General features: G+C 33.0%; 1 protein-coding gene and 2 long non-coding RNA genes across 3 annotated transcripts; all 3 read left to right on the top strand.

Annotated features, from left to right (window-relative positions):
* The first annotated feature begins 697 nt into the window (after nucleotides 1-697).
* Nucleotides 698-3060, top strand: LOC142608143 (uncharacterized). Its single transcript, XM_075779854.1, has one exon. It carries the CDS (start codon nucleotides 723-725, stop codon nucleotides 2682-2684), a length of 1962 nt encoding a protein of 653 aa, XP_075635969.1. The 5' UTR covers nucleotides 698-722; the 3' UTR covers nucleotides 2685-3060.
* Nucleotides 3061-3781: 721 nt separating this feature from the next.
* Nucleotides 3782-6983, top strand: LOC142608462 (uncharacterized). The gene is made up of 3 exons (XR_012839500.1): nucleotides 3782-4600; nucleotides 5326-5511; nucleotides 6751-6983. It is a non-coding gene; the product is annotated as an uncharacterized LOC142608462 (long non-coding RNA).
* Nucleotides 6984-12101: 5118 nt separating this feature from the next.
* On the top strand, nucleotides 12102-12635 carry LOC142605507 (uncharacterized). Its single transcript, XR_012839070.1, has 3 exons — nucleotides 12102-12171; nucleotides 12374-12463; nucleotides 12579-12635. It is a non-coding gene; the product is annotated as an uncharacterized LOC142605507 (long non-coding RNA).
* Nucleotides 12636-15984: the final 3349 nt, after the last annotated feature.

The raw sequence follows: 15984 nt of genomic DNA on the forward strand, positions 1-15984 counted from the left end.
AAATTTGTTCGTTCATTCCCACTCTTTTATCAAGCTATCTAGATTATACTTTAAAAAATCCAAATAGAAGTGGAGCTTTAAATATAAATCTACTCAACCTAAATTAATATTCATGCAACCCAACTGATCAACAAAGTTTTGAAGCTAAGTCCAAGTTCTTGTTATTGCATGAGTATATCTTGCTTCTTCTATTTTTTTCTTTTCTTCTTTTCCAAAAATAATTAAAAAAGTAGCTTGTGTTGTATTATAAAAGTGAAATGCAATACGATTTTGTTGCTATTTTGCCATTTGAATTTATGATGAGTTAGAGAGCTTTTTTACTTTACTCTTACTACAATTTCTTTCAGATAATTAAAAGATCCAAACTTATTTACATTTGAAGATGATCTTTCCTTTTTAGTGCAAGGAGTGACTAAAGGGTATGTTCAGTTGGAGTGCACGGAAAGTTGTGCTTACCGTAAGTCTTCAATTCCCAGGTGAGTAACTAAGATAATCATTTAATACGTATTCACATAAAAGCATAACACCCACCACAATCAAGTGCAAAGTACCACAACTTTCAAGTCCAATAGACTAATTAGTTGTATGTGTGTTTTACAAGGAGACAACTAAGAGAGATGAAACTTCAACACTTCATCCATGAGCATCCTTTGATAATCAATGAATTTCCTGGAAAATCATTGACATTTGCAGAAAGGTTTGATTTTGAATATCGGAAACTTATGCCCTCTTGTACTGGGTGTGGTGAAGCAATTATGGGTTCTTGCATCTGTTGTCGACAATGTAGCTTTCGTCTTCATAATTCATGCGCCAAACTACCCCGTGAGTTGCAACTCCCAATACATGACAAACACCCTTTAGTTCTCCGGGAAAAAACAGATCATGATATGGGTACTTACAAATGCAATCATTGCAATTTAGTTTGCCAACATTTCTTTTACCATTGTACCCTCTGCAAATTTGTCCTTGCTGTCAAATGTGCTTCTTCGCTGCAATCCATCCTTGAAGTTGAAATTCACGACCACCCATTGGTCCTCGTCCAGGGGTCAAACTCATTCACTTGTGATTTTTGTGGTAAAAAAGGTGAGGACATGTCTTGCCTATGTGCCTTATGTGGTATTTGGTTCCACCGCAAATGTGCTTTCTTACCACACATGGTCAAACATATTCGGCACAAGCACCGTCTCAACCTCACCAAATCTCTCAAGACTGATCAATCTGAGGACCGACTTTGTCAATTTTGTGTAAAAAAGTTGGACACAAACTATGGGATTTATTATTGCTCAAGTTGCGATTATGCTGCCCATCTTGATTGTGCTATGCACAAGGATGGTAGGGAGTTAATATTTAATTGGAAATCAAAAGATGAGGAGCCTATTGAGTCATCAACCAAGGTGGGAGAGGACAAAATTGAAATACCTATAAAAATTAAACATTTTAGTCATGTGCATGACTTGAAGCTTACCGATCAGCTTGAGAATTATGAAATATGCGACGGGTGTATACGGTCCATCTTCCCTCCATTTTACAAGTGTGCTCAGTGTTCTTTTTTTCTACACAAATCTTGTGTAGAATTACCCCATGAAAAGCAACACCCACTTCACAACCACATGCTCACCTTGTCATCAACGAGACCTAGGCTTGCTCTTTGTGATGCTTGCAAACTTTTAACTAATGGCTTTACCTATAAGTGTTATGAATGCTGGGCTTTTCAAATCGATGTTTCATGTAGTTTGATTCCTGAAAAGCTTACTCATGTTGGCCACAAGCATTCCCTCATTCTCTCCAGTACAACGTTAGATGAGAACTGTAGTGCTTGTAATTATGAAATGAAAATCTTTCGTTGTACTAAAGGTGAATTTACTCTAGATTTTGGATGTGCTACGCTGCCACTCAAGGTAAAACATAGACAACATGAGCATCTTTTTTCCTTACAATATACTGCTGAAGATATTTCAGGTGAATATTATTGTGATATTTGTGAGGAAGAACGAGATTCAAAGTTTTGGTTCTATTACTGTGATGAATGTAGTTTTCCTGCTCACCCCAAATGTATATTTGGAGAGTTCTTAAATAGCAAGCATCGAGACTGCCGAAACATCAAGTTTGGAATCACTTACACATCCGACATCCACCAACATCCCCTCACTCTTGCTCGTAAGACTATGGACCATGACTCATGTGACAAGTGTGGTAAATTTTGCAATGAAGTGGCCTATGAATGTGCCACTTGTAATTCCATTATTCAGGTGGAGGGTCTGCCGAATTGTGAAATCTCTCTGATGGACTTCGCCGTGGAATATAAAGAAGTAAGAAAATGTTTGAGTTTATTTTTTAAGGGAAAATTTATGAGGATAAAATTTAGAATTGAAGCTCATGTTCCGCATTCATTAATTTTGTTTTTATTTCTTTTACTTAGCAATCGCCTATATAATCTAAGATACTTTACCTTTGTTCATGGTAACCTCCCTTATATATATATCATATGTTCAAATGCAATGCGGAGTTTGCAGTTTTCTAAGTCTCACTTGGTATCAGAGCATCACAATCTCTGGAAGATTTTTGCATCTTTTATATTTTGGTCTGAAGTTTCTGGTAGGACAACTAGTTCGGGTCCATTTAACCCCTTTTTCTTGCCCCACTCCAATAATAATTCTAGTTTGGCACTTGTTTCTCATTGGTGAGAATTACAAAACATAAGAGTCAATCCATGATAATGACGCTCACAGCCAAGAAAAAGATTAGTTTCATCAACGAGTCCATTATTCCAAAACCCGTTAACAGTTTAGACCCAAATTTCCTTGCTTGGAAACGATGTAATACCATGATTCTTTCATGGCTTCTCAGTTATATATGTTTCCAAGGAAAGTTTGAATACTTGACCAACATTAAACTATTTTATATAGTGAATTAACAACTTTTTGACATTATTTAGGATTTGTCTATCGATTTGCCAAAAAAAAAAAATGTTGCGCATATTTAGGTTGAGTAGAACACCATACTTGTTATTAACGGTAATAAGTCAACTAATAACATCTTTTACGCTGTTGTTTATAATTTTTTTTTTCCTAAGGCTAAATTAGAGCGCAGACATCGGATAACTGAAGCAGAGCGCAGATATCAGATGGCTGTATTAGAGCCACCGGCGGAGCCAGAGGGGGGCACCTGCCCTTCCTGACTCCTAAATTTTTTTTTTTTTTTTTTTTTTTTTTTTTTTTTGTTGTTGTTGTATTAGTAGTCACATGGAGGAAAAAAAAAAAATTCTACTTGTTGAAAGTGACCAAATCATTACTTTTGTCTTGTCTACGTGCAACTTGCTCCTATTTCACTATTTTTTTTATATCATTATTTACACAATTTTTACTATTTATGATAGTTTTCACAGCATTTTATCTTTGAATGATGCTAGAGGTATTACAAATTTTACTACTTATATCTTACAAATTTGCATGTCACCAATCACAAAAAATAATTTCAAACATTTATTCATTATATTTTTTAAGTAACACTAATCATATTTTTACTCTATCAGTTTATAAATTTTTTAATAACTATGAATTGATTGTTTTTGTTTATTTATTTTAATAATATAAAATATATTCATATTTACTTACAATTATTTATTTATTTTATTATTATTATTGATTAATATTTTTTAGATAAATTTTATTTTTAATATCATCTTTTAATTTTGCACCCTCTAGGCTAAATTCCTAGCGAAGTGGATATGGGAGCGGATATGGAAGCAAAGGGCAAACATCATACGCTTGCGTCACGTTTGAAGAAAAGATGAAGAAGTCACATGAAGATTTATCACGAGGATTATATAATTTCTCATTAAGCAGAACCAGAGTCAAGTTTCTAGCAGCAGCGGCAGGGCTGAGATGCAGAATTGACATCATCTTCACCGTTCTCTTCACCATCTCCCTCTCTCCTTCGATGCGATCGTCGACGACGACGACGACGACAAAAACGACAACGTTGTCGTTGTCGTTGATATCTGCCCTCACGATTACACTGCTGATTTAAACGTCACTAATTTCAATGCCGCTCTTAGAGACACCCCTGCCACCTTTGCTGTCGTCGAATTCTTCGCCCACTGGTTATTATTTTATAGCTTTATTTCCACTTTGTTAGATCTATGCTTTGTAAACGTATATTGGGATTTTTAAGGAAATGACTAGCCCTGGAATTGTTGTTTTAGGTGATATATTTATTTATTTGTGGAGATCTGGGTGACTTGTGGAATTGGCAATCCAAATAATTATATAGGTTATTTTCTCCATGTATTGGCTTAAATTCAATAGTACTCCTTTGACTTTTGCTGCCTGTACTTCTTGGATTTTAGTTTGATCTTTTCATTCGTCCTAATGTGTCTGAAAGGCTGTTAAATCTGCTGATTGTTTGGAACAGATAAGCCTATTGATTGATGGTTATGGCAAGTTATTTGGACTTCTTTGCATACTCATATCAGTAAAGCACCAAAGGAACAGAATAACCGTGTCTAAAATTACAGTTGTTTTAATCTAGACCATCTGATCACAAGACACGGCTAAACTGTAAACTAGAGAACATGGATCGAAGCTCTTCTATCAAATAGGTAACTAAGGATGATCTGCAGTGATACATTTTTGACAAGGTGAAATAAATCCTGCTGAAAATTTATAATACTTTCAACGGGGTCTATTAGAAGTATAGAGGGCTTTTGAGGAAGAAACTTTGTGGCTTGACTAGGCTTCTGTCACGCTTAATTCCCCTAGTCCAACCAAAACCTAAATCAAGACAAACAGGCCTGATGGCCTAATCAAAGCTGAAACAAAGGCAAACAAGCATGGCATGTCAGGTCTAAGAATAAACAAACCATTTTTTGATTATTATTATTATTTTTTTTTTTTATAAGATACCGGATTTTGATATTATGTTAGAGTATCCAACTTAAAAGTTTAAGTTAATAGGTGGAGATGTTCAGCTTGTACATGAACCTCCATATCTAAGTCTCAAATAAACCAACATGGGAATGTGATGTCCTAACATGTCCTTCACTTTAATGAGTGATATCAAAGCCAATGGTTGGCAGAGTAGCGTGACAAAGAGCATGTAGCTCACTTGATGGACCAGACTTGTAGTCACAGATTCACTGGTTGATTAACCTTGGTGGGTCCAAAGTTACTAGCTTAAAATTTGGTTTGTATGCTCTAACATAAAGAAAAAGACACTTTTCTATGTTTGATTTATTGCATCTCTCTTATTCGGTTTCTTACATGACACTTGATCCTATTTATTTTGAATTGGTGGTTGGTCATTCTCCTTTCACTTTTTTGGCAGCCAGATAAACACTAAACTTTGTGATAAGTTTTCTGTGGATTATTATCCTGTGCTCTTTTGGGCCCCTTCTTCTAAATTTGTATCGGGTGGTTGGGAACCTAAACGAGAGAAAAATGAAATACATGCTATTGATGATGCACGGACAGCTGATCGATTGCTTAATTGGATCAACAAGCAAACAGTAAGGTATGGGGTATTTACGTCTATTTCTTCTTTGAAGGTAATAATTCTATTGCACTATATGTTTCACTTGAAACAAGTATGATATAAGACTTTACTATTTCAATGTTTGATTTATGACATATACATTTAACCTGTTTATGGTCATCATATCCTGTGTTTTTGAAAGTTTTTTGAAAGTTTTCTCATACTTTGTATCTTCTCATTGGTAAGTTACACGTGCACCTAGCGTGTGCTAAACTCATACTTTGTATCTTTTCATTGGTGAGGTACCTCACCTTTCATCCTAATACTATAGGAGGAAGTATTAGTTGAGCTATAGCTCATTGGTCTCATACTTTGCATATTTGCAGTGCATACATCCCATGCATACAAACCTATCCTTTAATTAATGCCTCCTGCACAAAGATGAAGGCCTTATTTTGCCCCTATTTAGAGAAGTTTCTCATGTGCTGTTTGACACTAAATATGGAAAGTTTAAAATTAATGGAACTTCAATAAGAGATCCTCAATACTATCAACCTTTTATTATTATTTTCTTTCTTTACTAACATATCTTGATACTTCACAATGTGGCTAAGTAGGTCTTGGTTTTTACTTTTTTCAACTATGTAAATTGTCAAAGCAATGAGTATCATCATAAATAAATCAAATATTTTATTGGGTTTTTTTTTACCACTGAAATGTGCCCCCCTGAAGCAGTGAACTAGTAAAGTGACCTATGAGCCCCCCGCCCCCCTCTCTTTTTGTGATTGGGAGGGGAGTCAAAATTCATTTAAGTAAAAGAAAAAGAAGAATGTGATATCCAGAATTACTTATAAGGCTCATTTATAACCAGATACTTTAAAAAAGGAAATTGAAGTAAGTGATTTGTCTTTCTTAACCACGGACTTCAATTGTTGAATAGGAATGGAGTAACACATTTGAGAATTGATTACATAGAGAGGGTTTGCTTGCAGAATTTAAATGGGTTGCCTCCCAGGTAGTGAAAATCACTGAAAATAATGCACTTTGAATTGTTTAAACTCATTTGGTGTAGACAATTCCAGTGGGGGGGGCCAAAGTTATCAACATTGTTTTGGGACTTCCATTTTGTTTCAATATTCATTTAGTTTATTAGAAAAATGCTCTTATCACAACAAATTACAAACCAAGTACTGGGGAGATGATTAGGGGCACTTAACATTTTGTTATGTAGCTATTGTTGTTCTTTCTACTAATGCTAATGTGCTTTAAACCGTGCAGCTCCTTTGGCTTGGATGATGAGAAATTTGAAAATCAGCATCTTTCATCAAATGTATCAGACCCTCTACAGGTCGTTTAGGGAGCATTAGAAATAAATTTGTCTGCTTCTATTACAAATTAATGTTTCTTCTCTATAAATCAAGTTATTGACTCTTGCAACTTGTGAATTTTGTAAGATTGCACGAGCTGTGTATGATGTTGAGGAGGCACAAGGTATAACCTTTTGCTTTCTGGAATATGTATTTGAGGTCCAGATCATTTCTGTTACTAAGACTGTTTGAAGGAGAAACAGCCAACAGTTATATCATGTGCTTGCTTGTACTTGGCTTTATCTTCTTGTTTGATTCATCAACTTCTTTTTACTTTTATTTATGGGATAGATATTGTAGCTTTTTATCGTTAGCACAGGATCAGTATTCCAATTAGTTCAGCTAAAATTTTGCTGACTAACCCAGAAAGGTAAAACTAGTGTTGAACTATCTAAAGAGTGAAGACCAAACCAAATGCGAGCTATAATGTGTAGTCAAATCTGATTAGCATTGTAGATTTGCTAAAGGTACTTTATTTTTTCAATGTCACTCGTTTGTCTCTTCCTCTTTAGTTTCTTACTCTCATCCTTGATGCTAATGGGTTGTGTGACTTGTGAGAGTCATAAGGAGGTGTAGATGGTGGCGCGGTGCCATAAGGCTTAGGGCTGTGGCCGTTTCATAGCAATGATCATGAGTTCCTGACAAGTTTGGGGTCAGGAATGATATTTTTGGCTATGCAGTGATTTTGTTTTGAGATTTGCAATGATTTGTTCGTTGCTCTCTTTCATTTCCAACCAGGGGCGGAACCAAGATTTGAACTTAGTGAAGGCAAGCATAACCAAAAAATTAAATGTATACACATCATATTTGTGGATGTATTCTAATATTAATTTTTAGGAATTTATCCTACATAATGATTCAAATTGTTTCTTGACTTGCAAAGTCAAGAATCCTTATCCAATATTAAAATTAATATTTTTTTATCTTTCATTCTGATATTTATTTCTTTAGTTTAACATTTAAAAAAAAAAAAAAATTAACCCACAAGCCACAACTATATTATTATTAATAATTTATTAACACAATAAAGTTACAACAAAATTAATGCTAATAATCATTGGCGTAACAAATTAACAACTAGTGAGTATTTATTTTTAATTTTATACTGGAGTTCATTTAGTTTGGTCAAGGAAATGAATTTTGTAAATATCAATCACTACCGTGTACTGTTTCTAGATTTTTTTTTTTTTTGGAGAATCAAGTTTCTAGATTATAAATATATTACATTTATTTTTAAACTAACATATTTTTGTATATTTATAAGTTCTAGATATAATCAAAGCACCAGTAAAAGGTTCGAGAGCCAAGAACATTTGACAACTCTTAAAAATGCAAGTCCATTACCCAATCCATTCACCAGCCAAAAAGTCCAGTAAGAATTGAAATTTAAAAGCTTAGCCCAAAGAAATAAAATACTACTACATTTTTAAAGATAACTTTATGAATATAAAGGTAGTAAATATGATCAACTACAAAAAAAAAAAAAAAAAAACAAAAACAAAACAAAAAAACAAAATTTAGTTACAAAATCGGTTGTAGCCTTAGGCTACAATATTTTTACTCAATAAAACAAAAATTACTACATATTTTGAAAATCTATCTATTGAATTGTATATTCTTTACTCTCTTAATACACATGTCAAATTGTATGTCAATCAGATATTATTTACTTTATAATCTTTAAATTTATATTTTATGCATAATTTTAAATTACAAAAACTTACAATTTAAACAATTTATTGATGAAATAACTATTGATCTTTAATTTTCTAGAAATTTTGTAAATATGGAGGTTATAAGAAAAATATATAATCTGATAGTGGATTTGTCAAAATTCACCTCCAATAAATAAATATTAAGTAAGGTTGTAACCTTAATTAAGTGCACGTGGCTTTGTGTTGGCCACAAGAACCGCAGTGAGCTGTAGCCATCTTTTCCACAATCTCCCAGGTGCTTTTGTTAATCATCATTTTGCAAGAAAGAGAGAAGGCTTGCACCGAAGTTTGAAGGTTGCGAAGTTAGTAAAAAATAGAAGTAGAAGAAAGCAAGCAGAGATGCGGTATATATGAATGAAATGTTGACGGTAGTTGTTGGTGGTACTAGTAACTAGTAAGGCAGCCGGCTAGAGAAGAAGATGATGGTGGTGGTGCTGTTGCACTAAAGGATTGTTTTGCTAAGGATTTGTCATTTGTAATTGTCTTGTTAGTATTTTTTTCTAGACTGGATTTGTGATTTTTTTTTTCCTAATTATCTGGGTTTATGAATTGTTTTGTTGGTTTGTCTAATGGATTTTCTTGATATTCTTGGGGCTATAAAGCAAAGGGATGGCTTGATTAAAAAAATTTTGGGAACATTTCCCGGGTCCATTTGTAAAAATATTTGGGGAAGGGGGCACATAGATATAATTTAGGGTCAAAAGTAAGAGTTTTTGTGTAGTATAATACTCATTATTTTTTCAAAATCTGGGGGGTTGTCTTAAATATAATATTTTTACCACTGCATGCTCTTAGTACGATGGTCACTTTACAAGTTTAAGTGCTTGTAGAGTGTGGGAGATAAGAATTGAGGTTCAAGTTTCTAAGAGAGATCTTTACATACATATACACTTAAATTAGATTAGAATAGAATTTTTATCTGGTATAAATAAAAAATAAAAATAAAAAAATCTGGGGGAGGGGTGGCGCCATGACCTCCCAAGCCCACATGTAGTTTCCTCCCTGTTTCCACCTGCAATAAGGATGTAGGTGAGAAAAATGAAAATAAACTTAGTTTAGGATATTTCTTCATCTCTACTGTTTACCTTGGATTGAGTAATCTCCAATCCATATCAACCCGAGATATCTCTAAAAATCAATCCAACCTTAACTTGTAGAAATTGGCTTAGGGCCATTTTGCCAAGACTAATAAAAAGTTTAATTTTCATTTAATTATTTAAGCTCATTTCCTAATTGATAACAACTTTATAGATGTGAGCCAAATATTCCAATTCTATCAAAACTAAATATCTCAACATACCAAAATAATCCAAGTAACAACATATATTTTTATAAACTATTAACATTGTGGGTTGGTAACAAGTTTAGATTTCATTTAATTATTAAATCTCATTTCCTAATTGATAACAATTTATACCAATTTTTATAGAATTGGTATAAATTGTTAAAACAATTTACAGGTAACAACATATATTTTTAAACTATTAACATTGTTGGTTGGGCCGGGTTGGATTACGTAATTTAAAATTTTTTCCAACTCATCTAGACACTGTGGTTATGAGCCTCCATTTTACTTTTGAGTTACCATTTTTTTTTCTTTAAAGATATAACTTAACGATATATTAAGGACAATATATAGATTTTCAAGAACCTTGTAGCTCCACTTGGTTGAGGAATTGTTATGTATTAAAGATCTGACATTGTACTTTTAATTGTCATTTTTTAAAATAATTATAACTTTTTCAAACAGCTAAAAATAATTGATATCAGATGAACATTGAATAAAATTGAAAAAACATTAAGTTATAGAGTAAACTTGTTCTCTTAAATTTTGTCCATATGCGCACAAAAAAAAAAAAAAAAAACTATCGTGCTACTATTGTGTATCATAGTTATTAGTATCTCGATTTGAATCTTACGATCCTAAGATCTGACATCCTTAAACCGTCTTGAATCTCACTAGGATTTCTACTAAGATTGAGTGGTGTTCTTATATAATATATTAAGCCCTTATTTGTTGTCTTCTTAGGATCCGTTTGGATAGAACTTATTGCTGAAAACTGAAAACTGAAAACTGAAAACACTGTAGCAAAATAATTTTTAAATGTGTGAATAGTATTGCGGGACCCATTTTTAATAAAAAATTGCTAAAAAGTACATGAACAGTGCACGCACAGTATGTGCACAGTGCGCGCACAGTGCATTTGTCCCCCACCGCAGCAGCAAACGAAGAAAAAAAAAAAAAGCAAAACGCAAAAAAGTAAACGCAGAAAAAATAATCTCTATCCAAACCCTCTTTCAATGTGTTCTCTCCCTAAAAAATAGTAAAAAAAAACCACGGCGCTGGGCAACAAGATTATTAAAGTCCTTTTCTCGCTTGAAATAAAACATCAAAATTAGATAAAAGAATAACTTTATCTCAATAAGAGAAACCATTACATTTTTTTTCTTTGGTTTTTTTTTTTTTTCCAAAAAAAAAAAGAAATAATTCATTGCTTCATCCCCTAAGCAAAAGCTCTTTCCATATTGCATGCATCATCACAAATAGAAATGGAGTGTTAACAAGTTTTTTTTTTTTTTTTTGGTAAATTATTTGGCATAATTGCAATGATGCTCGCAAGCTAAATAAAAATAGGGACAAAAGAATAACTTTTGTCTCAATTAATGGGAGGAAACCATTCTATTTTCTCTTTGGTTGTTTTTTGTGTTCCAAACAAAAGAAGGATACCTTGCTTCAACCCCTAAGCAAAAACTCCTTCCATATTGCATGCATCATCAAAAATAGAAATGGTGTGATAACAAGTTACTTTTTTTCCTGTAAATTATTCGACATAATTGCGATGATGCACGCAAACAGAATACAAATAGATAAAAGAATAACTTTTGTCTCAATTAACGTAGAGAAACCATTCCAATTTTCCTTTGGTTGTTTTTGTGTTCTATACAAAAGAAGGATCCTTGCTTCATCCCCCAAAGTAGAAATTCTTTTCATATTGCATGCATCATCCCAAATAGAAATGGAGTGATAACAAATTAATACTTCTCTTTTTTATAACTTATCTGACATAATTGCATAATTATAATATGATGAAATGCTAATGGACATTTTTTTTATCTTTGCAAAGTTACAGTTCAACAACATATAATAATAAAATTTCTTAATTACTTTTAATTTGTTTTAGTGTTTAAATGTTAATGCATTGGATTATGGATGAAACACTAATTATTAATTGAGTCAAATTAGATTTTCCCCCTTCAATTAAAAGCACACATGCATAAAAATCAAGGAATATATAATAATTATTGAGTTATATATATATATATATATATATATATATATATTTTTCTTTTCTTTCTTTTCTTTTACATTTAACATCCAAGAAAAAAAAAGACCATTCGATTCCATTCTTTTCTATTTCGTTACGCATTAATTTATTCATTCCTTACCACTCCCTTAAGCTATCTAGATTCTACTTTTAAAAAATCCATATAGAAGTAGAGATTATAAATCTACCCAACCTGAATTCATCCAACCAAAAAAACCAACCAAGTTTTGAGGCCTTCTCTCTCTCAAAAAAAAAAAAGTTTTGAAGCCTTATTAAAGTTCTTGTTTGTGGGTGAGATTTTTTTTTAAGTAGCCTGGGCTGTATCGATCATATAGAAGTGAAATACAATAAGATATTTGTTGTTATTTTGCCATTTAATTTTATGATGAGATAGGGAGTATGTTTACTTTGATTTCTACAGCAATTTCTTTCAGTTAATTGATAGATCCAAAGCTTATTTTCATTTGTAGATGATCTTCTCTTTTTAGTGCAGGGGCCAGGGAGTGACTAATTAAGGACCTAAAGGGTGCGTTCTATTGAAGTGCACGGAAAGTTATGCTTACACAAGGTGTTCAATTTCCAGGTGAGTATCTAAGATAATCATTTGATAACATATATTGAATATCTATTCAATTAAACACAAAACACCGATTACAATTAAGTCTCGTAGACAAATTAGTTGTATGCGTGTTTGACAGGGAGACGAAGGAAAACGGAGCTTTGAGAATTTATCCATGAGCATCCTTTCATGATCGATGAATTTCCAGGAAATTTTTTGCCCGCTAAACTTCGATCAAGCCGGCTAGGATATTTTATAATCAACTGTAATGGGTGTGGTGAACAAATTAAGGGTTCATGCTTTTGCTGTATAAGGTGTATATTTTTTCTTCATCTTTCATGCGCCAAACTACCCCAGGAGTTGCAGCACCTCGTACATGACAAACACGCTCTCGTTTTTCATAAAAAGTCAAAGCATGATAAGGACATTTACAAATGCAACCACTGCAATTCAGTTTGCCGAGAGTTCTTTTATCATTGTTTACTCTGCAAATTCAACCTCGATATCCAATGTGCTTCTACTCTACAAATCATTGCAGTTAAATTTCACGACCACCCATTGGCCCTCTTCCAGGGATCGATTCCATTCATGTGTGATTTTTGTGGTAAAAAAGGGCATGCCTTGCCTTTGTGCCATATGTGGATTTTGGGTTGACCGCATTTGTGCTTCCTTACCAAGCATGGTCAAACATATACGGCACAGGGACCCTCTCAACCTTACCAACTATCTCAAGCCCTATCAATCTGAGCACCAAATTTGCCAAATCTGTGTGAAAAAGGTGAACACAAAATATGGGATTTATTATTGCTCAAGATGTGATTATGTTGCCCACCTTGATTGTGCTACAAAAATGGAAGGTAGGGAGCTAACCTTTGAGTGGGAATTAGAAGAGGAGTCCATCGAGTCAACAACCAAAGTGGAAGAGGAAAAAATTGAAATACCAATAGAAATCAAACATTTTAGTCATGTGCATGACTTAAAGCTTACCAATGAGCTTGAGAATTATGAGATATGTGACGGGTGTTTACGACCTATCTTCCCTCCATTTTACAAGTGTACATGTGCTCAATGTTCTTTCTTAATTTCTACACAAATCTTGTGTGGAATTACCCAATAAAAAGATACACAGTGTTAGGTTCTAAGACCTTAGGAACTAATGTATTAGAACTTCAATGTGTATTTTGTTGGCAAACCATGATCAAAACATTTAGTCTAGATTTAGACTTGCTCAAAATTTGGTTTAATATAAGTTTGGAATCGAGTAGTTGCAGGAAATTACTGTTCTATTTCAGCACGGCTCGATCGATTGAACAATAAACTCGACCGATCGAAAATCGTGCATCATGAATTTTTTGCAGAATTTTAAGTCGGTCCAAACACAGTTCAAGCCCATTAAGGATTAGGGTTTCAAATCTACTTCTCCCACTATATAAAAGAAACCCTAAGCACGTTTTTGAAGGCTTCTAAGAGAGAAAAGAGTGTGCCTCTTTATATTTTTAGGGTTTGTACCCAAAAAACTCTCTAGAGTCTTTGCTGCTCATATTACTGTTTGTGTGAATCTCTTGTGAGATCTGAGAGGTGCTTGCCTTCACACAAGCTTGGAATTATCAAGAAGGAGATTTCTTCGAGAATTTGATGATCGTTCAGTTGCTGCCATAAGAGCTTAAAGATACACAAGCGGGTGTGCTTGTACTTGTTGGAGAATCCAAGAAAGAAAGAGTCCGTGGTCTCGGAGCTTGCACGTGGTCATGTCTGTAAGTTCTACTGGTGGGTAGCAATAGGATGTCAGTGGTCTAAATCGTTATTGTACAATTTCGATTCTTTCATAGTGGATTCAGGTTTACTTTGAGGATAGTTAGGTTAAATCTTCCCTAGGTTTTTTACCGGTTTGATTTTCATGAGTCATCATATCTTTGTATTTTTATATTCCGCACTTTACATTGATATGATTGTATGATTGTATTAACCTATATCTGGAATTTGGACTAAGTAATAACTTGGCTTGTTAACTAGGTTAATCCAATTGTGATTTAAGGGGTCTAAACAAACTCTACAAGTGGTATTAGAGCGGGTAGCTCTTTTGTTATAGATATTTTGATCTCTAAGCTAATCCTTGATCCCTGTTATCATAGATAATTTGAAGTGTCTTACCGTTTTTTACTGTGATGATTTGAATAAAAAGGACACTATTGTTTCTGTCGATTTTTTTTATGCTTTTGAAACTCTTCATAAGTAATTATCTAAATCTTTGAAAATTGTTAAGAAATTCAAGGAAGAGTTAAAATTGACTAATTTTGAAAAAGAGGAATTGATTGTTAGATTAGATGAATCTAATAAAAAGAATGAATTTTTGAGAAATCAAATTTCCTCTCAAGATGTAAAGATGAAAAGCTTGGAATAAGAGTTAGTTGAATCTAAGGCTAAAATTGAAAATTTGACTAGTACCAAGCTTACTGTTGATAACAGAAGTGTTTCTGTTTCTCTTAAACCTAAAACTGAGAAAGTTTATATCCCTCCTTTCAAATAATAAAGAAAATGCTTATTTGGCTAGGTTAGACAAAGGTAAAAGTTCTGATGTAGACGCTAAAGTTTCTAAACCTACTGTTAGTGTGCAAAAAAAATCTATTTTTTTGCCTACTTGTCACCTTTGTGGTGTTGTTGGTCATATTAGACTAAATTGTTCTTTGTTAAGGCAAAAACCAAAATCTGAAACTAGATTTGCTGTTAGGAATACTGATGTTCCTAAATTTGTTCCTGTTTGTCACTTTTGTGGTGTCTCCGGTCACATTCGTCTTAATTGTTATAAATTGAAATTTAAATATTCTGTATTTCAATCTAGGATATGTGATGATATTTCTGCTGCCATAAGTCCAAATAAATTGTTTCATATACTTTTGAAAAATTTAAGTTTGTTGGCTTGTGAAAGGAAATTGTAGAATTTTAGTATTTCTCAGAAGATTGGTGTAACCCCTCAAATATACTCTGCTTCACATGGATTTTCACCTACAAAGCCGAAGACTCGTGCTATATGGGTGAGAAAAGATTCTCTAAGGTGAGTATTGTTTACTTGTCCCAGATTTAATTCTTTCAATTAATTGTGGACATGTTTTCTTTTAGTTTTTTGGTTGTTTTATTTTCTTAAGTTGTTTTGATTATTCAAAAATCCAAAAACATTGAAAAATTTCAAAAAGACAAAAATATTTTTTTTGAGTCTTGTTTTATTTTTCTTGAGGATTACATGACTCATAATATCTCTCTCTTAATTTAGAACATGCTTGACATTATGGAGAAACTTGAATAGTATGTGTTATATAAGTGCTAAGCTATTTTTGATTTTGTGTGAGTATGTACTAGTTTGTACATGAACTCATGGGTTAACTATGAAATTGATATTTCTTGTTTGTGTACCCTCTATAACTTAGTCAAGCATTGGCATGTATTGCATTTGCATTTTTAATCATTTAGCATAATGTGTGCTTTTAGTTTTGGTCATAAAATTTTTTTTTGAAACCAAAAAGATTTTTATTTCTTTTGTATTATACATC

The sequence above is a fragment of the Castanea sativa genome, chromosome 8 (genome assembly GCF_040712315.1).
Source record: "Castanea sativa cultivar Marrone di Chiusa Pesio chromosome 8, ASM4071231v1".
Classification (NCBI taxonomy): Eukaryota; Viridiplantae; Streptophyta; class Magnoliopsida; order Fagales; family Fagaceae; genus Castanea; species Castanea sativa.